The 26,581-nt window shown below is 61.0% G+C and overlaps 1 protein-coding gene across 3 annotated transcripts; it reads right to left on the bottom strand.

The window, feature by feature from the left end:
- Positions 1–3,378: 3,378 nt before the first annotated feature.
- MMP17 (matrix metallopeptidase 17) lies at positions 3,379–25,000 on the bottom strand. 3 transcript variants are annotated; one of them, XM_081251607.1, is made up of 10 exons: positions 24,792–25,000; positions 14,978–15,110; positions 14,050–14,179; positions 13,266–13,549; positions 12,155–12,331; positions 10,537–10,636; positions 8,772–8,854; positions 8,519–8,671; positions 5,174–5,431; positions 3,379–4,433 (listed from the first exon to the last, which is right to left on the bottom strand). In XM_081251607.1, the coding sequence occupies exons 1-10, from the start codon at positions 24,942–24,944 to the stop codon at positions 4,120–4,122; spliced, it is 1,785 nt and encodes a 594-aa protein (XP_081107733.1). In that variant the 5' UTR covers positions 24,945–25,000; the 3' UTR covers positions 3,379–4,119. The 3 variants fall into 3 exon arrangements, with proteins under 3 accessions (XP_081107733.1, XP_081107734.1, XP_081107735.1); XM_081251608.1 differs by lacking the exon at positions 24,792–25,000 and adding an exon at positions 22,288–22,588 and having other exon boundaries at positions 14,949–15,110; XM_081251609.1 differs by lacking the exon at positions 24,792–25,000 and adding an exon at positions 22,288–22,348.
- Positions 25,001–26,581: the final 1,581 nt, after the last annotated feature.

Below are 26,581 nucleotides of genomic sequence, written 5' to 3' on the forward strand. Positions count from 1 at the left end.
CAGCAAATCACCGCTCCTCTCCGAGCCTCAGTTTCCTCATCTGGAAAATGAAACTAAGCACATTCCCTCCCTTGTGCCTGTCAAGTGCAGAACAGAACCAGTAACTGCACCATCGTGATTATTCTCTAGGGTGAGTCACCCAGAGCCTCCTAACCTCCCATAATTTGCTCCTAGGAAAGGTGGCAGGAGGGGATGAGGTGTGGCTGGAATCTGGGTCTGGCCTCGGTCCCATCCAAGGGGCAGCTGCGGTGCTGGGGGCCCCTCTCCCTGTGTGTTACGGGCTGAATGTTTGTGCCCCCCCGAAGGTCGTATGTTGAAGCTCTAACCCCCAACGTGATGGTACTTGGAAATGAGACCTTGGGAGGTGATACGCTGAGATGAGGTCATGAGGGTGGGGCCCTCATGATGGGCTTAGTGTCCCTATAAGAAGAAGAGACCACATGTGAACACACGGCCAGAAGGTGCCGTCACCAGGAACCCAATCTGCCATCACCGTGGCCTTGGACGTCCAGCCTCCAAGACTGTGAGAAATAAATAACTGCTGTTTAAGCCTGCACTGCGGCCTTTGTTATGACAGCCTGAGCCAAGACCAGAGCCTCAGTTTCCCCACCTGTAAAATGGGAGCTAGAACAGAGACCTTTTGGTCCCAGGGGTCCCCTGTGTAGACGCGTTTTGTATACTTGACACCCATGCACACAGGCATATGAGTGTTTGCCTGCAAGGCCCAGTCATGCTGAGGTCAGCCAGCACCTGGGCCTCCACGGCTGACCTTGCCTGGGGTCTGTGCTCTCACAGGTGTGGTGTGAGCCCTGTTCTCCTCCTGAGGGATCTCTCTGGGTCTGTCACCATGGCTGCAGGCTCCCTGGGGGATCCACAGCTTCTCCAAGTAGAGCCAGCACAACTTGGGGTGAAAATAGAGACTTTTGACTGAAAACCTAAAATTTTACATGAAAGCTCCAGGTGTTTAAATAGTGACTCACCTAAAATTGAAAATTTTATGTGAGCATAATATCTTTCTGTGACATTACTACCAGAGATGCAGGACCGGAATTGAACCACGGGGACACTTAAGGCCGCTGGCATTGAGGGACAGTCTACAGGACAGCCAGCCTGTGACCTTCATGAGGGCCAAGGTCATGGAGGTCAAGGGAAAACCAAGGCTCAGAGAGCATAAAACCTCAGGACAGCTGAGTGTGATGCTGGGTTGGGTCCTGTCAATAAAAGACGTTGCTGGGACAAATGCAGAAACCAAGTGGGGTCTGATGTGTCCTATTATTTCTTGATTTTACAGAGACTTGAGAGAAAGTCCTAGTTTGCAGGAAATACACAGAAAAGTGTCCGGGGTCATCAGTGTGCTCCCAAATAATTCAGGTAAGAAAAAAAAAAAGTCTTGTACTCTACCTGTATCTTCTCTGTATATGTGAGACTATTTCAAGATGTAAAAGCATGTGTATTTATAAAAAGATGGGCTCAAGCCAAGTATTTCCATGGGTTTGTTCAGTGCCCAGACCCCTGGTTTGCAGCCCCTGGTGGGAGCAGCTCTTGCTGCTACTACTTTTACTGCTAATTTGTCCTTTAGGACTGAACACAGAGATGCACCACTTCTGTGTCTACTGTTTACTTCATGTGAGACAGAATTAGTGGGAACGTTTTATAAAATGGTCTTTGGCTTTAACACAAGAGTAAGACCACCACCCACCATGAGAGAGCCTGGGTTCTTGTAGACCCGGTCCACTGCCGGCTCTGACCCACGGGCTGTGTGCCCTTTCCCCAAATACACGAGGGCCTAGGACTGCCCCCCCCCACCCCCTCGCAGGCTGCTGGAGCATGAAGTGGGACCACGCGGGGCTGTCCTTGATGAGCAGAGGTAGCCTGTTCCCCCAGGAGGGACCTTTAGTCCATCTGGTGTGGTCGGACGGGCGGAGACCCTTCCTGGGTCCAGGGACCAGATGGCGAACAGACGGATGTGGGATGCGGCCTGGCCTGGCTCAGTGAGCATGGGGCCTGGCCCGGAGACTGCCTGCCTGGCCGTGGCATCCACGCATCCCGGGACGGGCCCTGAGCCTGCCTCTGCTACCTGGGCATCAGGTCGGGGTGGAGGTGTGCAGCTGCAGGAGCCTGAGCCCTCTCCTGAACATGCAAACGTCTGTGCCTCACCCTAGAGCGGGGGGGCGGGGGTGATAACTCCCACGATGCAGGGAATGAGTGCCAGCACCTTAGAGCAGTCTACCATCCCCCATGTGGGCTGGCCTTGTGGAAAATCTCCAGGATGCAGGGTCTTCTGCTGAGCGGGCCCATTGCACCCCAGAACGTGTGCACCTGCCCCGCCCCGCCCCCTGGCTGGCCTCTTCCCTCTGATCGCTGCACAACCAACTCCTTCTCCTCCGTTTAGGCTCATTCCCCGGCTCAGGGAGGCCTTTCCGGAGCCCCCTGGAAAGCAGCTGTTCACAAACTTCCCCGTGTATCACACTCACAGAAAGGGGGGAGGGTAACACATGGCCGGCCCCACCCCCAGCCTTCTGATCAGCAGGTAGGGCCAGGCCCGAGAATCTGCATTTCTACCGGCTCTGGGTGATGTGGATGCTGCTGGCTGGGCACCCCGCCTGGAGAACCCCTGCTCCAAAGCGGCCCCTGCAGGGGCTCTTCGCACCCCCCTTATGGCCTGACGCTCACCTCACCTACTCTTCTCTTCCTAACCGACACCATTTTTGCTGCAGGCGTTCACCTGCCCCAGCCCCAGGGAGGGGTGGTGATTCCTCTAGACCAGAGGTTCTCAACCCAGGTGACCCTACCTTTGGGGTTATCTATGGCTGCGACAGGGATGGGCAGGGACCATCCCACCCCCATGTCCACGCACCCCCAGGAGAAGCACTGATCAATCGCTCCCTGCCAGTGAGAGCGGGCAGGCAGACAGGGCTTCTGGGAAAGGTCGCCCTCCCGGGTGAAGGAGGTACCGCTCCCACTCTTTGCCCCTCCGGGTGGGAGAGTGGTGGCTGCCATCCTGGCCTTGGAGCCAGAAGCAGAAGGAGCAATGGGACGGAGCCACCTCCCTGCACTTCCTGTTGGGAGGCCCTCGGGGGCATTCGGGGTAGCAGACAGCGTCCCAGGTGCCTCACCCAACACCTTGTCTCGTTCTGCACGTCCCGCACTGAGCACAGTACCTGCACGTGCAGGTAGTCACTCCATCCATCAGGGAGGTTGGGCGAACGTGCCAGAACCCCAGGTCCTGAGACCTGACCCGGCCCGACCCCTGCCTGCGGGCAGGAGGCTCGTTTCCCTGAGCTGGGCCTCAGCTTGTCCGTCTGTGAAATGGGTGTAATGACCCAGGGGTCATGGAGTCGTCAACGAGGCGCTGGGCAGGAAGGTGTTGGTGACCACTGCACAGGCCTTCCTGGAGGCCCCCCACCCCAGAGTGCAGGTGGTCTGGGGCCAGGGCTGCAGAGCCCCTCGAGGCCCCGGAGGACGCCCACGCTCAGACTGCCTGGGCGCGTCAGGGAGCCGAGCCTGAGCCGTTACAAAGCAGAAAGAGATCGTGTTTGTCTGAAACGCGTCACAAGGGAAGCCCACCACGGCCCCAGCTTGGGGGCTCGCCCGTGGAGGCGGCTGCCCTGGTCAGGGCAGCCGGCAGGCCCACTGGGTCCAGGAGAGGAAGCCCCACGGGCGGGCGGAAGCACCAGGGGCGGCTCTGCGGCAGGTGATGGGGAGGGGGTGCCCGTGGGCCTGCGGACCTGATGTAACGCCCCCAGCCCAGCCTACCCCTGGCTCCTCGGTCAATCTCCGTGAGATTCAGTCACTCGCTCGCTGAAAGGACGGCTCCCGGCCCCGACCCGGCCGGGACGTGACACAATCTCCCCAGCTGGCAGAGGGCAGGCAGGCCAGGCGGGCGCTCCCCCTGCATCCGCGCCCGGGGAGCAGCGCCCTCTGCTGGCCTCTGCCGAGTCGGGGAGGCTGCACCCGGTGGCCTCGGCCAGGGGGCTGGTGGCGCCGTCCCCATCTGCAAGGCGGGGTCCGCTCTGCAGGGACGCTTGGCTCAGGCGCTGGAGGGGCGGGCATCAGTCCTTGCACTTTGTGCCTCTGGGCCGTGGCCCCTTCTGTCCTGTCGCAGGCCAGCGCTGAATGTCACAGCGCCAGGGCCCGGGCCACTGTCCACAGGAAGCTCAGCAGCGCGGCCAGCAGTGGGCCCGCGGCCCGCGGTGCGGCGGCGGCGATGGAGGTGCAGGAACAGACCTCGTAGGCGTCCTCGGAGCGGCTGTGGTCGCGCTGCCCCGGCCGGGCGTGGGCCCCAGCCTCTCCGTCTGCGCCCTCGGGGTCAGCGGGCGGGTCTCTGCAGACCAGCCAGTCCCGGGCCGTGGACTGCGGGTACCCGGGCGCCACCTCCAGCTCACCGTCCAGCACCTTCCAATACTCCTTGCCGCGGAAGAAGTAGGCGGCACCTGGGAGAGAAGAGGGCAGGCGGCTGAGCTCCGGCCGCTGCAGCACGCGGGATTCGGTGTAGACGGCAGGGGGACGGGATGCAGAGAGCTGCGGGGCCAGCAGGAAGGACAGACGTAGAACGTCTCAGGTGAGAGTCAGAGTCTTGGTCTCAGCCTCCGGGGAGCCCATCTGTGGGCACTCAGAGCATTACAGGCCTGGGAAAGCTCAAGGAGCCGCCTGGAGGCAGGGGGATGGATGAGATGACCTCTGCTTTTTCCCTACTATTTATTTACTGAGGGCCTACTATGTGCCAGGCTGTTCTAGGTACTGGGGACTTGGCTTTGCAAATAGAACAAACGAAACTTCCCGTACGGGTGGAGCTGCCCCTGTGGGAGGATGCTGTACTTCTCACTGCAGCCAGGGGGCGCTGAAATGACGTTTGGGCGGAGCCCTGAAGCCGGTGGGGAAAGCGTTGGGGGGGGGGACGCACGGCAGGTGCAAAGGCCCTGGGGGTGTGTGTGTGTGAGAGCCGGAGGCGAGGCTACTATGGCTGGAGGGGTGACGGGGGCGAGGAAGGGACCCCGAGAGGTGAACAAGCGCCAGAGGGGGCGACCCAGGGGCCCCTCCGGGGGCGGGTGGTGTCTGCGGCGCGGGGGTGGGGGGCGGGGCAGACGCACACATCTTCCCCTGGATCCCCGCTCCCCAGGGGTGGAGGCTGAGGCTGCCCCGGACTCGCCCTTCCCCCCGGCGCCCGGCTCACCATCGGACCAGCGCATGGCATCGTCGAGCGTGCTGGGGAGGCCCCTCCACGGGGGGCTCTGGGCGGAGTGGCCAGGGTCCACGCGCCGTGTGTGCTCATCGTAGCGCCAGTACAGCTGGTCCTTAAAGAAATAAGTCTTGTCATTGTGGGCCCAGGAGAAGGCAGCATCGACGCCGCCCGGCGGGAGGCCGAAGTCCGAGATGGGCCGCGGGTATCCTTCCTCTACGTTAGTGTCCTTAAACACCCAGTATCTGTCTCCTGGGGGTGAGAGAAAGAGCCGTGGGCCGGAGCTCGCCCAGCCCGCCGGGCGGGGGCCCCAGCCCTTGCTCCTCCCACAGACGGGCACCCCGATGCGCAGTGCCCACGGCCGTAAGTCCCAGGAGGGTTCACCGAGCGCCTGCTGTGCTCCCGGCAGGGGTCCCACACGTGCCAGCAGCCTGGGGACGCGGGGCCAGATGAGGCGGCCACATCACAGCCAGGGGGCAAGACTCCCCCCTCCCTCCCCGAGAAGCCACTTCGGTCAGTGGGGCCTTGTCCACTTCTGCTGTGAGGCGGGCTGAGCATGTTCACGGGCAAAGCAGGAAGGGCACTGGGTCAAGGCCCACCGGACCTGCATGTGTGCAGCCTTGTCAGATTACACAGAAGCAGGGCTTTAGAAATCACCGAGAACTTCAAACCTGCATGTAAAGCTTTCGGGAAATGGTGTGACTGAGATCCTTGTTGGGTATATCCTTGACTTTGGGCTCTGGAAACATCCTTAGCTGCTCTGCCGCAGAAGGGCGGGAATTAAATTTGGGTATGTGTTCTCAGGTCCCCCACTCCCACCGGGGTTTAGCAACAAATCAACCCCGTTATTTAGAAAACAAATGAGGGAATTCCCTGGCGGTCCAGTGGTTAGGGCTGTGCTTTCACCCTGCAAGCTGCGGCCAAACAAAACAAAACAAAACAAATGAAAAAAAAACAAATGAAAACAGAAGATACAAATGAAAAAGAAGCAAAACATTAAAAAAATCTTTGGCTGGACAAAGGACTGGAATAGACATTTCTCCAAGGAAGATATTCAAATGGTCAGTAAGCACACGAGAAGATGCTCAACGTTACCAGTCATCAGGGAAACGCATGTCAAAACCCTAATGAGGGCCTCCCTGGTGGCGCAGTGGTTGAGAGTCCGCCTGCCGATGCAGGGGATACGGGTTCGTGCCCCGGTCTGGGAGGATCCCATATGCCGCGGAGTGGCTGGGCCCGTGAGCCATGGCCGCTGGGCCTGCGCATCCGGAGCCTGTGCTCCGCAACGGGAGAGGCCACAACAGTGAGAGGCCCGCATACCGCAAAAAGAAAAAAAAAAAAAAAAAAAAAAAAAAAAACCCTAATGAGATACCACCTCACACCCGGTAGGATGGGCACGATCAAACCCGCCCCCAGAAAACAGCAAGCGTAGGTGAGGATGGGGGGAATTGGGCACCGCTGGTGGGAATGTAAAATGGGAGCGGCTGCTGTGGAAGAAAGTTTGGCAGTTCCTCAAGAAGTTAAACATAGAAATAGTACAGGATCCAGTAACCCCAGCGCTGGGTATACACACAAAGGAATTGAAAGCAAGTCCTCAAAGGGCTATCTGTACACGCTTGTCTACAGCAGCATCATTCACAACAGCTAAGAGGTGGAAGCAACCCAAGTGTCCATCGACAGATGATAAAACGTGGTCCATCCGTACAATGGAACACTACTCAGCCTTAAAAAAGGGAATCCTGACACCTGCTACGTGGATGACCTTGAGGACACTATGCTCAGTGAAACAAGCCAGTCGCAAAAAGACAAATCCTGTGTGGTTCCACGATATGAGGTCCCTAGAGCAGGCAAATCCATGGAGACAGGAAGCAGGCTGGTGGGTGCCGGGGGATGAGGAGGGGGATGGGGAGTTAGTGTTTCATGGGGACAGAATTTCAACTTTACAAGATGAAAAAGCCTTAGAGATGGACGGTGGTGATGGTTGCACACAGTGTGAAAGAACTTAATGCCTCTGAACTCTACACTTAAAAATGGTTGAGACGGTAACTTTTACATTGTGTGTGTGTGTGTGTGTGTGTGTTTTACCACAATTAACAATAATTTCTAAAACATCATCTGTCAGAGACTGGCAACAACTGATGGGAATGATACCATGGCTGCAGACAGGGCCCGTGCAATCACAACGAGGGGGGCTGTGAGGCTTTCCTCTGAGAGGGCACACACGCGGGGCGACGTCGACAGGGCAGCCCGACCTGCTCCACCTGACGCTGCCAGGCAAGTGCGCAGGCCCCAAGTGCCCACACTGTCTCATATTGCAAGTCTGGAGCTGTGGTTTCTCGTGGGGATCTCCCGATTTTTAAATGTTAAGAAATAATCCAAGTTACTTAGAAGATGCCAGACAGGTCCCCCCACCACGACTGTGGCCGGCCCTTGACATCCAGCCTGGGAGACGGTGATTCCACTGTCAGGGGGCGCGTCAGGGTGAGTGTGGAGGGGTCGAGCCCAAGCACCACACAAGGGAGGCCAGGCTGGAAAGCCTGGGTCAGGGCAGCAGGGTGGCTTCACTCTGGGGAGCTACAGACCCTGCACCCCCAAAACACAGCTGCACGTACACACAGCAGTGCGTGAGACTGAGGAAGGCTCACAGCCCCCAAAGTGCCCACAGAACTGGCAGGGCTCAGTCTCCTGCTGCAGGCGGGGCACCTTGCCTTCTCCCCAGAGACAGCATGCTCCCCAAGGGCAGGAACCACCACCCCAGCCCAGCCCGGGAGCGGGGCTGTTGGGGGTGAAGAGACACCCCTCCTCCAGTGGACTGGTCACCCTGCACTGAGATGGGAGAGCAGTTTCCCCCTGCTCTTAGCCTAAATCCAGCTCCTTCCCACGGCACCCCCGCCTCCTCACCCTTCATTCTGATCCAGCCTCATCACCCTCTTCCAGGTTCTTTCAATCAGCAAGATTGTTCCTGCCTCAGGGCCTTTGCACTGGCAGCTCCCTCTGCCTGGTATGCTGTTCCCTCAGGTCTATCTGAAATTAACTCATTACTCGCAGGTGCTTATTGTGTGTCCCCCGCCCCAGAATGAGGGCAGGGATTTTCGTGTCTTGCCCACTGTGTGTCTGCAGGGCCTACCACAGTGCAGAGCACATAGCAGGTGCTCAATAACTACAAATTGGTTGAGTGCACACATGAATGTGATACTCTCTGCTCTGAGCTCTGGACCCACGGAGCAAAGCACAGGACTGGCCTCCTGCGTGGACGCGAGCTTTGGGGGTCCTGGGGAGTGCGGGCTGTGGCCCCCGGTCAGCGATGCCCAGCAGGCACCCAGATGGGGGGGCGCCCACCTTTGAAGAAGACGATCTTGTGGTCACTGGTGCGCTCGTACACGGCATCCACGCTGTCCAGGTGCAGCGGCAGGCCCCGCCAGAAGCGGTGCACCTGTGCCGGCTGCAGTGACACCAGGTGCCGGTCCCGGGTCAGCCGCCAGAAGTACTTGCCTGGGGGGGACACAGGGGGTGGGGCTGCAGGTGGCCGGCCTGGGGCCCAGAGTGGGGTCTGCTCTTCTGTCCAGCGGCTGCTGGACCCCGAGGGGGTTACCTTTGAAGAAGAAGGCCTCGCCTCGGATCTGGGCCACTGCGTCAAAGTGGGCGCTGCATCTGTGGGGCACATCCTTCCTGGGCCTAGGGGCAGAGAGAGGGCCGGGCTGGGAGGCAGCCCCACTCCGAGCTGCCCCGGCGAGCTGGGCTGGGCAAGGCCATGGGGACAAGCATCCCCGAAGGACCCTGCACGCCCGCATCACCGCCTGCAGGCCCAGCGACCGCAGCAGTTTAGTCAAGAGAGAAAAGCAGGTGAAACAGCCCCACGCTCGCCGTGCAGGATGCAAGATGGATCGCTGAGCGAGCGGCAGGGAGCACTTGGACGAGCAGGCGCTCTCAACGCTGCCAGCGAAGCATCGAGAAGCCAGCTGGGCACGTCCTACAGAAACGCTGAGCGTGCGTGCCGGGAGCCCGGTTCTGAATTTGGAGCTCTATCCACAGACAGTACTCACAGCAACATCATTTGTGATGACCAAAGGTCAGGAACTTAAATGCCCACCGATCCAGGACTTAAAAACAGGGCAGGGCACACATGTACCGCAGTGCAGCTCAGCTCCGAGACCCAGGCATCTTCACAGACCCAGAGGCCTCCACGGGCCCTGGGGCCAGAGCTGAGGCCCAGAGCAGCACAGGAGACGTCCCACTGGGTTCACGCATGTACATCTGCACGCTTGGCTTTCTATACACATGTGGAATCTCTCTAGAAGGTCACGCACACGCACAAATGTTTGCCCCAGGGAGGGGACTGGGAGGTCAGCGGTGAGGACTAACTTTTCACTGTGAGTGCTTTTTGTGCCTCTGGAATCGTGTACTGCTGGCAGGTGTTACTTATGCAATAAATAAATGCAATGAAGAACAATAATAACACAAGTCAGAGCAACATCTGTTGACCTCAGTGGAAATTCACCACATACAGCTGAGGGAGAAAAGCATAAAAACATCCCACGTTTGGAAAACCAAACCTCAAAACAAGCCAAACCACGGAAGCCTAAATACATAGATTTCTGTTTGTATTTTTGTGTTTAGTGTGAGCCTGAAGGTGGCAAGGAGGCGTGCCAGGCTGTGAGGGCAAAGGTGGGAGGGGTGGACGGGGACACCCCCTGCAGACTCTGTGGCACTTGTTCCACTGGGGGATAGGGGGGTGAGAGTAGGCAGGCTCTGACTTCTTTCACCACAGGGCTAGACGAATCCAAGGCTGGGCCTTAAAAGGCGGACAGCTGCTGCATGGCCTCCAGCACTGCCAGTCCTCCGGATGCTCCCTTGGGACAGCCACTCCAGGAATCCAGCCTCCGGCACGGGACACAGATGGTGCCCAGCTGAGCCCAGCCTTCGAGTCAGCCCAGCCCAGGCACCAGACCTGAGTCAAGATGCCCCCAGACGATTCCAGCCCCCAGCAGATGTTCCACAACACTGTGTAGCCGACCCCTGACCCCCGACTGTGTCCTGTCCAAGTTCCTGACCCACAGAACCCACGAGCCTAACGACATAGTGGTGGTTTCATGCCACGAGGCAGGGCTGCTTGTTACGCAGCCGTCGATGACTGACTGGGACGAAGGGTGAGAGGAAATCGCACATTTGAAAGTCAAGGCCTCTGCACGGTTCTGGGCTGGAGTGAGTGGGGGTCCCCTCCGCTGTCTGTCCATAAGAAAAGAAACTAACTGTCACTGAGGGCTCAGCTGGCCCAGAAGAGCCACGAGCTCAGGACTCGGAGCTGCTGCTGGGGGCCGCACTGGCCGCAGAGCGGCGACAAGGGGCCCACGGCTTACGGGGTGCTAGAACGATCATCAGGGGGCTCCGGCAGGAGGGGCGGCTCCTCGGACTCTGGGGTGTCCGGCTGTGCCGTTGGGGACACGGACTCCCGCACGCCTGTGGAGACAAGGAGGCTGCATCGGGCCCAGCACACCCGCCTCCCTGCAGACTCCACCACCCTCCCTGGAGCCGCCAGGACGGAGCCGGGGCCATCGGGTGGGTGGCACTGCGTCTTGACTGAGCTGAGCGCCGGGCTGCGGCGGTGAGCAGGGCAGGGGAGACTCCCGTCCCTGGAGCCAGAGCATCGTGATGCATGAGCAGAAGGCACAGGTGCCCCACTGACTTAAAGGAGTGTTTACACCCCGCCCCACCCCCCAGCTCCACTCTTGGGTACAGACCCAAAATAACAGAAAACCGGTGTTCAAACAAAAAGCTGTACATGAATGTGCACAGCAGCATTATTCATAATGGCCAAAAGGTGGAAACAACCCAAATGTCCACCAACGGAAGAATGGATAAATAAAATGATTCAGCTGTCAAAAGGAATGAATTACTGATGCATGCTATGACGGGGATGACCCTGGAAAACACATGCTCAGTGAAAGCAGCCAGACACAAAAGGCCACACATTGTATGATTCCATTTATGTGAAATGCCCAGAAGAGGCAAATCCAGAAAGACAGAAAAGTGACGAGTGTTTGCTGGGGGCGGGGGAGTGGATGGGAAGTGACTGCTAATGGGTGAGGTGGGATGGCGGGGGGGATGAGAACGTTCTGGAAGTGGAGAGAAACGGCGGTTGAACAACATTGTGAATGTACCAAATGTCACTGAACAGTTTAGTTTAAAAGGGTAAAAATCGTAAATTTTACTTCAATAAAAGACGTCCACAGACGTCAGAGGGTGGTAAGCGCTGGGGCAACAGTGAAGCGGCGGGGGGGGTGTCCAGGCGGAGGGGAGAGGCTGCGACGTGGAATGAGGGGAGGCTGGCCTCCGAGGCGAGGCACTCGATCCCAGGCTTTCAGAGGGCAGCTCTGGCCGCTGTGGTAGGGGCAGTCTGGCGTGGGGTCGGGGAGCCCAGCATGGAGTGGGGGGGTGACCGGGGGAGGTTCATCCCCCCTCCTCGCTCTCACAGTTCCCAGGACAGAGCTCCTTCTGCCACATTGTCTGATGTGTCCCCAGCAGAACGGGGCCCGGAGCTGGCCCTGGGTCAGTCCTGGCTCAGCGTTCCCATCTCTCAGTGGGGATGTGGTACCCACTTCACAGGTTGTAAAGACTGGATGACTTAATACATGTAAGTGCTTTGCGTGGGCCCTGGGTCACCATCAATGTCAGCTGTCACGACCCGAAACCGTCTGGGGACTGGACGTGGGATCTTGCCCGGGGCTCTGAGACGAGCTCCGTGGAGAGGGCAGCGGGGCCCCAGGTCCTAGGGACCCCTGGCGACACAACCCACCTGCTTATTCATTCCACAAACACCGCGGGGCAGCCAGCGTGTGCCAGGCAGTCCCAGACGCTGAGTACGCAGCGAACAAGACAGAACCAGCCCTCTTCCATGGGGCTCTGTGCTCTGGGGGTCCCCGGCATTGCTGTCCCCATCCCCGGCTGACCCGTGACGGCTCTGTGGGGAGGACTCACCATACAGCTGCCAGACGCGCACCCTGTCCTCATAGGGGAGCCCGTAGCGCAGCGGGTCACCCACTGGGCCCTGGTAGTACGGCTGCATGATGGAGCGTGTGGCCGCCACGTGGCTCAGCCCGATGGCGTGGCCGAACTCGTGGACAGCCACTGCGAACAGGTCCATGCCGTGGGCATCTGGGGACACAGGAGCCAGTGAGCCCAGGGAGGCACCACCAGCTCCTGCTGGGCCACGGGGACGGGACCCGTGGGGTGGGGTGAGATGAGTCCACCAAGCTGGTTACAGAGGAGGCCCCGGTCCTGACAGACGGGTCCTATGGAGTCACTCAGGGCTTGTCTGCTTCCTAGGAGGCCCTGTGGAGTTCACAAGGGCCTCTCGGGCCCTGGGGGTCTCTTGGTCCCCCTCACCTCCCACGTGCCCCTCACAGCAAAGTTGGCAAACTATTCTGTAGAGGCCACATGGTAAGTATTTCAGGGCTTGCTGGCCATCACGATCCCAAGTTACAGGGGTCACCGTAAGCTCCCTCAACCCCACAGCACTGAATAGATGCTCCAGGCCCCACAGGACGGGCCTGGACTCCCATCAAGGTATAAAACCCACGGGTTCTATGGGGCCACTTCTGGCTCCTCCAGCTGGGATGGGCTCCCCAGCCTGGGATATAGACTCACCCCACAAGGCCCCCGTCTACCCCGCCCATACCCACAGCCTGTGCCACGCGGCTCTGACCCTCGTCCCGCCTTGAAGCTAGGGGCCTGCGACTCCTTTGGCCAATGGGACTTAGCAGAAGTGATGGCGTGCCTAGGCCTGCAGAGGCCTTACAAGCTTGTACTCCCACTTGGGAGCTGGACCAGGGTGAGGACAAGCCTGGCTCACGGAGTCATGTCCCAGGCCTGCGAGCCCAGCCCGGGTCTGCCAGGTGGGCTGCCCGTGCAGAGACGGCTGGATGCAGAGCTGTCCTCCTGAGCTGGACAGGTGCCCACGGCTTTAGGCAGGGGAGCTGTGGCGGTTCCCTCTTCCTGGGGGGCTGGTGTGGCTCCCTACACCATCCTGGGCTCTGTCAGGGGCTGGGGGTTCTGCGGGGTCCCCGGGGCCACCCCAGCCCGGACGCACCTGAGGAGCGGAACGTCCAGGCCTCGTCATCATCAAAGTGGGTGTCCCCTGCAGTGTGGTGGTCGCCCGGGAAGAAGGCGTGGGCCACCGCGCCGCCGGGGCCGTCGAAGGGGTAGCGGTCGTTGTGGTCCGCTGTGGAGAAGTCGATCTGGATGTCGGCGGCGCTGCCGGCCACCTCGTGGAAGTTCAGGGGCGTGAGGTCACTCCAGACCTTGAGCGCGTAGTGCATGAGCGCGCGCACCGTGTCACGGCCCAGGGCCGAGTCCCGCGGGAACGTGCGGACCCTGGGGCAGGCGGGGTCAGAGCCGGGTCGGTCATGGGGACAGGCCCAGCGCCCCCGCCCCAGGCTGGACTGCACTCCCTGGAACAACTTGCCCTGGGGTCGTGGGGGGCAGCGGGGCCCTTATTTGGAAATGGGGGGTTTGCAGGCGTAACTGGGGCGGGGATGGAGATGAGCTCATCCCGGAATAGGGTGGCCCTTAAATCCAGTGAGTGTCCTTACAACAGACAGAAGGGGACACAGACATGTGGAAGGAGGACACGTGCAGATGGAAGCAGGGATCACAGCCACGGGCCCAGGGTTGCCGGCAGCACCCGGACGGGGGCTGGGCCGGATTCTCCCTCACAGCCGCCAAGGGACCTGTGGCCCCTGGATCTCAGATTTCTGGCCTCCAGAACCGAGAGGATAAATTCCTGTCTCTTAAGCCCCAGTCTGTGGGTGCTCATTTTGGCCAACGCCCAGACCCCCGGAAAGGCCAGGCCCGGTGGAGCCCCGCCTGCCCACCTCCACGACAGGTTCCTCTTCCTCCACTTGGTCGGGGCCGGAGCCTGGCGCCTCCTTCGAGCTGGGGCTGCGGCTGGGAGGTCAGGGAGGGAACAGCGCGGGGTTCTCATCAGCGCCAGGGTGGCCTCATCTGCAGGGCGGACGGGCAGGCGGGGGTCAGGAGCCAGGCCCAGCGCATGCGCACCCCCAACCGGGGATTCCCAGCAGCTCCCCGAGAGCCGGCACCAAGCTCCCTGCACCAGGTCTGGGGGGACGAGGCCCAGGCCTCCGCCTATGTCGGGCCCCCCTGCCGGGGTACGTCCACAGACCAGGATGGGGGGCTTTCAAAGCATTCACTAGTGTACGGCAGGGCCCTGAGCAGTCGGAGGGGGCATGGCCCCAACTTGGACCATTGGCCAACATTCCCTGCATCTCACGGGACACACACCCGACCGGTTCTGTGTGTGACACACGTGTCTACTCCTGAGAGGCCTGGGGACAGACATGTTTTGATCAGCTGGCCCTTTGAAGAGTCTTTACAAAATTGGAATTTGTAGCCAAAATGTAAAAAGTGGGGTGCTCACATAAACCCCCCAGATTTCTGGTTTCTCTTGGAAAGCGGGCAGTTTCAACAGCACAGGCCTGGCACCCCAATGGGGCAACTCAACTGGGGCGTGGGTGGCCAGACCCCACTCCGACAGTTGGCCTGCCTGGCCCGTGGCATGGAGTTTGAGACCCCACTGAAAGTGTGGAAAGGGGGTCCGGGTGCAGCTGGTACACACTCACCCCCGGCTGTGCCCACGGCCCGGGGACGGGGAGGGGGATGACGGAGGGTTCCCATGCGGCGGGAATCCTCCCTCCATCCCAGGACAGCAGGGCAGGCTGGAGGGGGCAGTTAGGAGGAACTGGGCTCAGCTCACCCATCTCCCACTGCACCCTGAGAACTGACCCAGGACGCCAGTGGCCTCCAGGCCTCCGAACCGCTGCATGGCCACGATGGCCTTGGACAGCTCCTCTGGCGTCTGCAGCTGCCCCGTTGCGGGGTCTGCTGGGGGCAGGTAGCCGAACCTGCTCAGCCACTCCTGCGGGCAGAGAGTACAGTGAGGGGTGGAGGGGGGGGCTCAGCCCCACAGAAGAGCCGCCTGCCTGGGGCCATCACTGCGGGGAGGGGCAGGCCTCTCCCAGCTCTGATCAACACTCCAGCCCCTGCCCAGTAGCCCACAGGGCGTCTCATGCTCCTTCCTTGCCTGAGTGTCTTAATAAACTTGATGCCCCTTAGATGGGCGGGCTTGAGCAGTGCACAACCTGTGCGACTGCTCATGGCAGCCTGCCCCACCTCACTCCTCCTGAGGCAGCAAAATGCCCAGGGGACACTTAGGAAAGTGACATTTTTAAAAGGTTATTTAACGTCGTGAGTGCCCACTTCAGGCCCTGAGCTGGCCGTGAGGCAGCACTTTAGGACCCGATGTATGAAACCCACGCGAGAAGGGCAGTGGACTCCGAAGCTGGGGTTAGGGATCCGGTCATGAGCTGCACGTGCACAGCAGTTAAGAGCCCAGACTCTGGAGCGAGGCTGCCTGGGTGCACATCCCACCCAGCCCCCTCCTCACTGTGCAACTGAGGCAAGTCACACCCCCTCTGGGCTGTTTCCTCGCCTATGGATGTGAGGATATAAAGGGTTAGAACGTGGAAATGCTCACACCAGCCCTGACACAGGTACCCTCCATATAAAGTGTGTGCTGCCAGCGGACAGCTCTGATGCAAAGTGCCCTGCTGGGGGTCCTCTGAGCCAAACAGGGAGCAGGAATGGGGGTCAACCCTTTATACCACGGACACACATAGAACCCCTTTACCATCTGTGGGGGGACAGGGGACAGGGAGGCACCAATGCCATCTGTGGGGACCTCCTGGGGGGCTTCTGTTTCTTCAACTGCCACACAGTGCTCATGCCCACTTCCTAAGTAGTGTGACAATCCCATAAAAAGCACTCAGCCGGGCTTCCCTGGTGGCGCAGTGGTTGAGAATCCGCCTGCCAATGCAGGGGACACGGGTTCGAGCCCTGGTCCGGGAAGATCCCACATGCCGCGGAGCAACTAAGCCCGTGTGCCACAACTACTGAGCCCACGTGCCACAACTACTGAGCTTGCACGCTAGAGCCCGTCCATGCTCTGCAACAAGAGAGACCACTGCAGTGAGAGGCCCGCGCACCTCAGCGAAGAGTAGCCCCCCTCGCTACAACTAGAGAAAGCCCGCGCGCAGCAACAAAGACCCAATGCAGCCCCCCCCCCAAAAAAAAAGTCCTAAAGGATAAAAAAAAAAAAAGCACTCAGTCATATGGACGCAATGCTGGGGGTGGGCTCATCAGCCAGCTTCAGGATGACCCACAGGTGGGTGGAAGGCAGGGTTTTGGAGATTCTCTGAGCTCCACCCCCAACCAGACCAGGCTTCAAGAAATGCACCGACTTGCAGGTCTATTTTTTTTTTTGGTGGACATTTAAGAAATCCTTGATTCATTTATGCTACCTGCAGGGCCGCCAGAAGCTTGCGCGTTTGCAGCCCCTGCCTGAGGACTCCCCGCCCCGGGGACCTGTCCCCACAGTGGGCCCAGAGGGTGCTCAGTGGGAGGGGGTCTATCCTCCTGGAATTCCTCAATGATTTGCATATAATTTGCATACACTTGCAGCAGACTAGCTGGATTCCCTCCTTTCCAGGAAACACTGAGTCCTTGCTGGGGTTCTCTCTATTCCTTTACCTCCTCCCCAGCTCCTGAAGGAACCCCCAGAATGCGCAGAACTGGGGGACCCGGGAGACCCCCCCTCAGGTCTGGGGGTCCCTCTTAGACCCAGGCAGGACAGTGAACAGCAACCAAGGGGTGCTCCCGGTGGACACCCGAGTGACATCCTGTGCTCAGACGAGGGGAGCACGAGGGCCGGGCAGGCTCACCCCTGACCCTGGGCTGGGCCCTCTGTGGTATTGAGGCCTCTGCCACCCCTGAGCACCCTTCTTTTGGGAGGACCACCCTTCACATCACTTCAAACACATTTAAATGCATCCCGTCAGCTGTCAACAGGATTTACTGAGTCCCTTGGCTAATCACTGTCTGGGCACTGGAAATACCCAAGAGAGCATTCCAGGTGGCAGATGTGTGTTTGTATCCCCTTTGCTGTACTAACAGAAACTAACATGACATTGTAAATCAACTATACTCCAATAAAAATTATTTAAAAAAACGTGTACTTGTGGCTACACATTTTGGGGGAAAGTTTTACACATGCTTTAAGGTTTTGATTCTGCCGTTTTCTTTCTGAAAGTCAGAAAACACACACACACGTTTTGCAGCTCTTTGTTAAGATTGCAGGACTGAGCTACAGAGCCTGGAGGCACCCAGTGCCACGAGGAATCCCTTGGGAGTGTCCTCAGGCCATACACGATGCTGGGTGAGGGTGCCATCCCCACTCTCCTCACCAGGTAATGGTCCACCCAGGCAAGTGCCTTTCCCCACCCAGGCCAGGTGCTTTGGGTGGGCAGGGGCTGAGGCAGCCTGGGGGGACCACCCATCTCCCGGCTGTCCCCTTCCAGGCTGGGAGAACAGCTGGGTGTCTGATCGTAGCAGACCCCTGCTCCGAGCCCTCGTGGGGCTCCACGGGGCTCACAGAGGAGCTGCGCCCTCTGGGGCTGGGCAGCCTGGCCAGGAGGCCACGCACACCTTTGGGCTTCAGGCCTCAAGAGCACTTCAGGTGGTTTGGAAACGTTTGCTAACATTGCAAAGCAGGAGGTTTCAGCTACAGGTCTGAGTGGCTGGCTCTGTGTCAACCTGCATAACAAGGGCAGAGCTGAGGGCCTGTGCCCGCCTGGGACAAGCACTGCTCTGACCACGGCCAGCAGCTGCTGGCGCCTGCCCGGGCCCTGGGCACTGCAGCTTGCAGCCCCTGCTGCGTGCAAGAGCGCAAGAATGGGACCAGATCTGAGGGGCTGGCGGGGGGAGGGGCTCCCTCCCCCCTTTCCCCGCAGGCTTGGGCTCAGACATCCCACCTGCCCCCAGCGCAGCTCCCTTCCCCATCACAAAGCCGGTCCCCTCTCTTCACACCCCCGGCCCACCTCCTCCCCGTGGCCCCCCAGTGGTGGTGGCTTCTGTGTCGATTCCTGGACAGCTCGATGTGGGAAATCCTCAGGAGGTGTCTGACAACAGGACGAGCCCCTGGTGGGTTTGCTGGGGGGATGCTGCTGGCAGCCAGTGGCCCTCAGGTGACGCATGGATCAGGGGGGCCTGAAGAGCCCATGGGGACCCTAGCCCAGCCCTGAGCCATCCTGTTCTCCTGCCTTCGGTGGAAACACAAGTGTCCCCAACAAGAAGCCCCCATCCCTGCTGGGAAGGAACAGTCAGCCCTAGAGCCCTGGGAGGGAGGGGGCGTCTCGGACAGCCCCTTTCTCTCTCTTTCTCTCTCCCTCTCGCCCTGCCAGCTCGTTCCCCACTTCAGGGGAGACAAGCAAACTCCCAAAGGGCCGGGGTTTCATTTTTTTTCCTGGTAGTACGTACACGCTGGAACATCACAGAGGAACCAGGCTGAGAACCCGTCCTCAGGGCCGGGGTCCTTGCATGGGGCAAAGGCTGACAAAAGCCCCGCCTCGGCTGCCCTGGAGCCCGTGCAGCGCTGATCCCTGCACCCACCACAGTGGTGCCTGCATCAGGACGGCCCCTGGGGTGGGGGCCCAGATCTCTTGCCCCCCAGCTGTCCCCAGCCCTGCCCCTTGCCCCCCAGTACCCTACAAAGACTGTGGGTCGCCTGGGCCAGCCCCCTCCTGTGCTCATCCACTGGTCCTCCCTTCACTGTCACCACAGCTACCGTGTCTCCAGGGCAACGAGGCTGTGTGGGCAGAGGGTGAACTTTCCAGAAGGCTGAGGGGAGGGGGGGGCAAGGGGAGCCCCAAACCTGCAGGGGCTGCCCCGCCTTGGAGAATCCCTAACAGCCAAGGACATGCTCTCACCCTCCTCCCCGCAAGGACCCCCGTGAGCTGAGCCAGTACTGCAGATGGGGAAACTGAGGCCCAGAGAGGTGGGTGTCCTGCCCAAGGCACTGGCAGGAAGTGGGGCGCCGGCCCCTCCCGCAAACGCAGTCACCTACCATCCCTCCCGTGGCTTTCCCATTCCCCCCGCCCAGCCCCCGCCTGCTCTTGTTTTTCTCTGTATCGTTTATTGCTGGTTGACACAACGTGCGTTTGTTCACAGCGTTAACGCTGTTGAGCGATGTTTAACGCACACACCACAAAACTCCCCTCCTGACCTCGGCAAAGCCACAGGCAAGTGGGCCATCGCCGCCACCGAGCGGCCCCGCGTTCACGTCTTCGGTGGCCCCTCCGCCCAGCAGGTCAGCCATCAAGTGCAAGCACCCAGGGGGCGCAGCAAACCGACCTTCCACAGACGGGGGGACCCACGGGCGAGGGAAGGCCGCACCGTGATGTGCCTTACGGTGCCGGTGCCGGTGCCGGTGCCGGTGCCCCCGCAGGTCCTTCCCACAGCCCCAGGCCTGGCCACTGCTCCCACAGTGTCCCTGGCCACACCTGTAAGTGGGGAAGTGAGGGCTCGCTGGACGTGCTGGCCGTGGGAGCAGGACTGGAGCGAAGCCAGCCGGGACCCCGGGACGCCTGTCGGCTCGCCGATGCCCCGTGAGCGGCCTGTGTCTGGCCGGGACAGTGGGGACGGATGGCTGAACTGTCGGCGCCCCCCTTCGCCCCCCATCTCTAACTGGACTCCGCCAGCCTCGTTTGTAGGGGGTATGGAGAGCGGGCGTCATCAGCCCCACGGCACAGATGAAGAAATGGAGGCCCAGGGCAGTGCAGACACCGTCACAGCATTGGGGGAGCGGAGGTGGGCGGGCAGTGGCTTTAGAGCACCCACCCCCAGACCCGAATAATAACAGACCCTTCAGCACCCACTGCGTGCCGCCAGCTCTGCATCTTCACCCACTCATCCCTCAGCACCCACGAGGGCGGTGTCACCATCACCTCCACGTGCAGCTGCGGAAATGGCTCGCGGTCACAGGGCGCAGCTCTGGCTCAAGTCTGTGTCTGACCCGCTTGGCCTTCAGGGCGCTAAAGACCCAGAGACAAAGGAGTTGGTGGCCCCCCGGCAAGGTGGGTCTTCCTCCAGGGGCTGCTGGCGGTTGGGATGACGCCTTGTCCCAGCATCTTCCCCAGGGGGATGCTCCCAGAACCCCCTCTGACGGTCCACCCATCCATCCGACACCCTCACCGAGGGATCCCTGTGCCAGGTGCCAGGGGACAGGGTAGGTCTGGGGAGACACCGTCCTGCTGCCTACCCAGGAGGGACAGTCTCACGCAAAAAGCCAAAGATATTATACGTGATAAGTGTCACAGATGATAAATGATTAGTGATCCTAATGGCCAACGATTATTGAGCGCTGCTCAATTACTCACAGCACCCACAGGGGAAAGCTGTGAGAACAGGGGTCTGTGGGGTTCAGTTCACGCTTGGCACACAGTAGGCGCTCAATAGAGAACTACTGAAATGATCTTATAGGTGGGCGCTATTATTATGACCATTTTACAGGTGAGAAAACTGTGGTGCAGAGAGGTCAGGACACTTGCCCACGGTCACACAGCCAGACAGTGCAGAGCTGGGAGGGGAACCCAGGCTATCTGGCTTCAGGGCCTATTCCCAGGACCGCTGTGCTATGAGGGGAAGTGAGACAGGGCGGAGGGGCTCCTTAAATGGGTGCTCGGGGGGGGTGGCACCTGAAGGATGAGAAGGAGCTGGCCAGATGATGAGCCGAGGTGAGAATTCATGGCAGTGGGAACAGCTAGTGCAAAGGCCCTGTGGCAGGAACCAGCCTTGGAAGTTCAGGGAGCAGAAAGGAACTGGTAGGACTGGGGTACAGAGGGAAGAGAGGATGGAGGAGTGGGCAGGCGGGCCAGGTAAAGGGGGGAAGTGGGTTCCGCATCCTGCCCAGGCCACTGTCCATCCCTCCTGAGAGCTGGACAGTGCCTGGGAGGGACACAGCAGGCTGTGGGCTAGCCTGTGACAGACGCACCCGTCACCCCTCCCGTGCTCAGCATAGGCCCTGCACCCAGAGCATCTCACTGGAAGCTCCGAGCCACCATTAACCGAGAGGCAAAAACCACACGCACGCAAAGCACCCTCGGAAACCCCCAGGAGGGCACTGCATCAGGCAGCTCCCTGGTGAGCCCTCAAGCCCTTGTCCCTGTTCCCACACCCCCTCCTCAGAACACGAAGGCAGCTTACTTCCTGCAGATGCTGTGGTGAGAGATCCAGGGGCATCACCCAGGGAACGTCCTCACTGCCCCGTTCTCATGGCCCCACTTTACAGACGAGGAGACTGAGGCCCAACACTCAGATCCCAGGCTGTGAGCAGCAGCCTGGGATCCACACCCAGAGGCTGGTCCCAGAGCCCCTTGAAAGAGCAACGACATTTCCTCAGCTGCCAGGCTGGTCGCCAGCCCATTTAGTCAGCATCCACAGTCCCGGGGCTCAGACCACAGGCGGCCAGTGCGGTCCTGCCCACGCCACAGGCCCCCTCGAAAGCACCACAAAGACTTCTCAGTCATCCAGACGCCCGAGGCCATGAGCGTCTGGGAAATGAACTCACTTGTTGACAACGTGCCTCCAGGGTCTGGGAGGGGCCCAGCTGGGTCCTAGGACTGTCATCACATTTAAATTCAAGCTCTGGGAGGGGAACTGGGAGCCGAGGCTCCCCTCTTGCCGGCTCAGTGAGACCATCCCTGGTCCCCTTGGTTGGGTTCCCTGACCGCAGCCGAGAGGGATGTTCCTGGCCCCAAGCCAGGTCTGATACAGGTCCTGAGTGCACCGAGGTGCCAGAGGCTTGCTGGGGTGCTGGCACTGAGCAGCGGGGACCCAGAGGCGACTGGCTGAGGCCAGGGTGACGGTCACCCCCGCCACCCCCCTCCCTACTCCCTGGAGGGGGACATGTGCTCACAGGAGCTCCAGCCCCTGCCCAGCCCCCTGGGCCGCTGAGGGCCCTGCTTATTCCCGGCCACCCTCACATACTCTCAGCCACAAACCACTGTCACCGTCTGGGTGTCAGAGATCAAAAGACCTGCCAACCCGCGTGGTACGAGGCACAAGAGTTCACAGACTTTGTTGCCGGGATAGAAACCTGAGAACAAACTGTAAAGGATGGTGGCAGGTCTGCCAACATACGATACGTTACGTGCACGCCTGTCACCTGGGCTCCCCCAGGGCCGGGTCCCTCACGTACTCACGTCGCAGTAAGCGGGCGTCCTGGCAGCTCCTGGCCATGGCGAACTATTAGGAACAGCCTGCACGTCCGTGCGGGGCTCTGGCTAATGGATGTGACATCCGTGCAGTGAAATGCGATGCGTGGAAAGAATGAACCAGGAGGACCTGACGTTCCAGCGTGGACCGTTCTCCGGGACACACTGGGAAGTGAAAACAGCAGGGCACGCAGCAGTGGACAGCAGGTTGTCGTCCGCAGAAATAAGGGACCGAGGTCCCCATGCCCTTTTCCGTGCCCAGACAACCTCTGGAAGGATCCTCAGGAAATGAGGGAGACAACGACCCCTGCGGACCCTTCTGTACGGCCTGAATATTTTGCTGTGGGTATTACCTACTCAGAAATAAAGTAATGAAAACGGGCCCAGAAGGACTTGCGGCTCAGTCGACAACCCCAGGAGGGCACGGGGCTCTTTTGTCCCGCTCGCCGAAGCCTGAAAGACCACCGTTGGACCGGCGCGGCAGGCCTCAATCCGGTGCTTTGTTCTCCTCTGAGGCTCGGGCGGGCTGGGCTGGGGAGCCCCCTCCCGGGGACAGCCAGCGCACAAGAGACCCGCTGGGCACGGCTCTGTCTGGCAGAAGCTGGGTCACACTTACAAAGGGGCCCTTCTCCTCACTGGCAGCCCTAGACCTGAATATCCAGAGTCACTGGGCCCCTGGGGGCAGCCTGCAGAGCGGGGTGGAGAGGAGTCCTCCCTCCTCCCGGCAAATCCCTGCTGGTCTCCCAGCCTTCCTGCACCTCCGGGTCTGACGCGCTGAGGTGTCATTCCCCCGAAGGCCACCAGAGACCGCCCTCGGCCCGCAAGTCGGGGGCAGCAGGCAGGAAGGTCTCTCTCACTCGGGCTGGGGGGGGGCCTGGCCTTCCCCGGGTGGGGGGTCTCTCTGGGCAGCGGCAGCATCCTCTGCTCTTCACGCGCCGGGTCGGATACCAGGGCCCTGCCGTCTCTGGGGCTCCAGGCTGGGGAGCCACGTCCCCTGGAACCCAGGAGAGCAGGGAGAGGGCGGCGAGAAACTTCAGAACAGCACTGGACGAGATGCACGCACTTGGCTGGGCCAGGAGCCCCACGCCCTGCGTGTGCGGGCCCGACCCCCAGGAACCCTCCCGCGAGGCCCCTCACAGCTGGAAGGTGGGAGCCTAGTTCTACTACCACCCAGCCCAGACGTAGAGACTTGATGCCCTCAGAGCGTGCGCCCCGGGAGGGGGTCCAGGACACCCCAGGGCCCGGAGGAGGTGGGCAAAGGCACCCCGATTTCAGAGCAGTTTGGCTGGGAGGAAGCGGCGCTGGGGACCCTCTGGCGTCTGGATGCAGACGGCAGGGACTGTGGTTGTTCCCCCCCAGGCGGCTGCAGGGGTTGCGGCAGCTGGGCGGGGGTGGCCGAGTCCTGCCAACCACGGGGCTGCGGATGCCGCCCAAACGCCTGCACTGGCCTGAAAGCCACCTGGAGCTCGAGAATGCCACTGGCCTGGGAGAGGAGCCTTATCAGCACCCCTTTAGGAGACTGCCGTGGGCCGGGGGCGGGGGCAGGGAGCCAAGGTCCCCGGCCCTGTCCCTTCATCTGTGCAAGTGAGGGCAACTGCAGGGGCGGAAGCCTCAGAAGGAATCTGCTTAATCCACCGCCCTGCTCTCGCCCTCGCCTGGCCTCCCGGGGCCTGGGGGTGGTGAGACCCACAAAGTCTGATCTAAATCTTCCAGGTCCCAAAGAGGAGGCTCCAAGCCTGGCGGGCTGAACGGGGGAGGGGTTGTGGGAAGAAGACACTGCGCAGTCCCCCAGTATGGTTTCCAAGCCAGTGGGACAGCTGACACTGGTGGCGGGGGGCGCAGGAGAAGGCTGGACGGCTACATCCGAGCCTGGGAATGGGAGGGGGACTCCACCAGGCTCAGGACAGGGACAAGGGTGGCAAGGCAGGGCTGGCCACCCTGGGGGTGGAAGGGGACAGGGACTAGGGCCAAGATCCATGCCCAGCAGGGGGCTGGGAGGCCGGCTCCCTTGCTCCCCGACATCTTCAACATCCTCAACGGAGCAAACTCGAAACCACCGACTTTCCGGGGCGCCCACACTCAGCAGCCCTGTCTTTTTCTCGGTTGTGGGTGCGCACCCCTCCCCCCCGCCACTCCCACGGGGAACGCACTCGGGACCGCCCTGCTCTGGGCGGCTGCGACTGCTGTCCCACCCGCCTCAGGGGCCCCTTTGGGGCTGCACGGAGCCGGAAACGGGGCTGGGGCCAGGTGAGCCCCCAACCTCCGCGGGCTCCGGCGACTGCGGCGGGCTCCGAGCGCACGGAGCCCGGGAGGGACCCGCCGCCTCTTTCCCAGACCCGGGTGCGCGCGCGTAAGACACTCAGACTGTGACCCAGCCTCAGCCTTCCTGCCCAGGAAATGGGTGCAGGGCGTCCAAGTTCCCGCAGGCACCGAGGCGCCCCGATGGGGTCTCCCCGGCCCGCGGGAGCCCCGCATCCCGGCCGCGCACTCACCACTCCCAGGCTGAGGTCCTCGGCTCGGGGCGCGGGTGCGGCGCAGCCCCCACGGGTGGCCAGCGCGAGTAGAAGCAGCGGCAGCGGCGGGACCCGGGCCCGGGGAGGCGGCGGGCCGGGCCCCCGGGCGGCGCGGCGCCGCATCGCGCTCATAGGGCGGACGGCGCGGCGGTGGCAGTCCCCGCGCCCGTGCACCCCGCGCCCGCGCTCCCCGAGCCCGCGCCAGGCTGCCTGCCCAACCGAGCCCCGCGCCGCCTCCCAGCGGCGGGGCGGGGCATACTAATATATGTTAATGAACGCCGCCGGCGCTCCCTCCCCCCGCCTTAAAGGGCCCGCGCCCCGCTCCCGCCAGAGTCCCGCGCCCCCTGGAGGATGCTCAGACCTCACCCACGCCCCGCCCGGCGAGTCCACACGGGGACCTTGGCTGCGGCGGCCCGAAGGAAGACACTTCCTGTGTGTCCCCAGACGGCCCCGAGGCGGCGGAGGCATGCAGGCGGGGGCACAGTCCGGGGCTCTGTGCCGGCCCCCAGGGAACGGACCCCGCCTCCCGCCCGACCGCGCGTACGTGGACCCCGCGCCAAGCACGGTTTCACGGTCAGGGCTGGGGACCCGGAGCGGCAGCCGCAGCGCGCCCGGCGGACGCTTGGGGGAGCCTTTGCACCGTGGTAGGAGGGAGGTGGGGTCAGGTGGCGGTTGAGGTGGGAGAGTGGGAGGGGTCGGGGTAGGGGTGGGAGCAGGGAGGGGCTGGGGGCGTGCGAGGAGCCGGGCTGCAGCGGGGCTGGGGGTGGGAGCTCGGGAGGGACTGCGGGAGGGGGTGGGGTGAGAGACTAAGAGGGGCGCGGGCGGCGGCCCTGACTCTGGTGCGGTCTGGGCGCAGCTGGGAGTCAGCGAGGGCCGTGGGTCTGTGGTCGCTGTGGGTTTGGGGAGGAGAATGTAAATGGGTGACGTCTGTTGGGAGGTCAGTGCGTGCCCGGCACAAGCTCAGAACCTGCCATATATAATCGTTCACTTCTCACAACATCTTTCGTGATAGAAACTATCATTCCCATTTTTCAAATGAGGAAACTGAGGCCCAGAGAAATTAAATAACTTGTGGGAGGTCACAGAGCCAAAGGATCCTGGGCAGGGCATTCAGATGCAAATACCCCTACACCTTAGTTCTGTTTCTACAGCTGCTCCCCTCCCCCCCATCACAGCTGGTGCTATCAAGATTGAGGTCCCATTCTACGGACAGGGAAACTGAGGCCCAGGCGCTTCTGCTTGATCCACATCCCCCCAGTCTGAGGGGAGTGGTGGCCCCTTCACCCAGGTGAGGGCTGGGTTTTCCGGTAGAGCCTCCTCTCCACTGTCCTCCCGTGGCTGGGGTCTTGCTCATCCTACCCTGTTACTCTCCAAGCCTCAGTGGTCTGTTCTGGAGCATGGAGATTCTGCACCTGCTCAGAAGACTGTTATATTGACCCGCTGAGATCACTTGCAGTGAAGACCCTGCATACGATGACCATTCACAGGCACATCCCCCAGCTTTGCTCAAGTGCTGCTGGCAAAAACCTAGCTCAGACTGGCTCTGGTCAGGGAAAGGAAATTTATGGGCTCATTAAACTAGGCCATCTCAGAGCAGGCTGACGTCAGGCAAGGCTGGATCAAGTTGCACAAGGACATGATCAGAATACGGTTTCTCTCTCCATCTCTGTGTTGGCTTCATCCTCAGGCGAGATCTCTCCAAATGGCAGCAAAGACAGAGCGGGCAGCTGCACCCGACATTCTTCCAGATTAGCAAACCCGGCCGACCG

Source organism: Mesoplodon bidens (genome assembly GCF_964165515.1).
Source record: "Mesoplodon bidens genome assembly, chromosome: 13".
NCBI classification, from domain to species: domain Eukaryota; kingdom Metazoa; phylum Chordata; class Mammalia; order Artiodactyla; family Ziphiidae; genus Mesoplodon; species Mesoplodon bidens.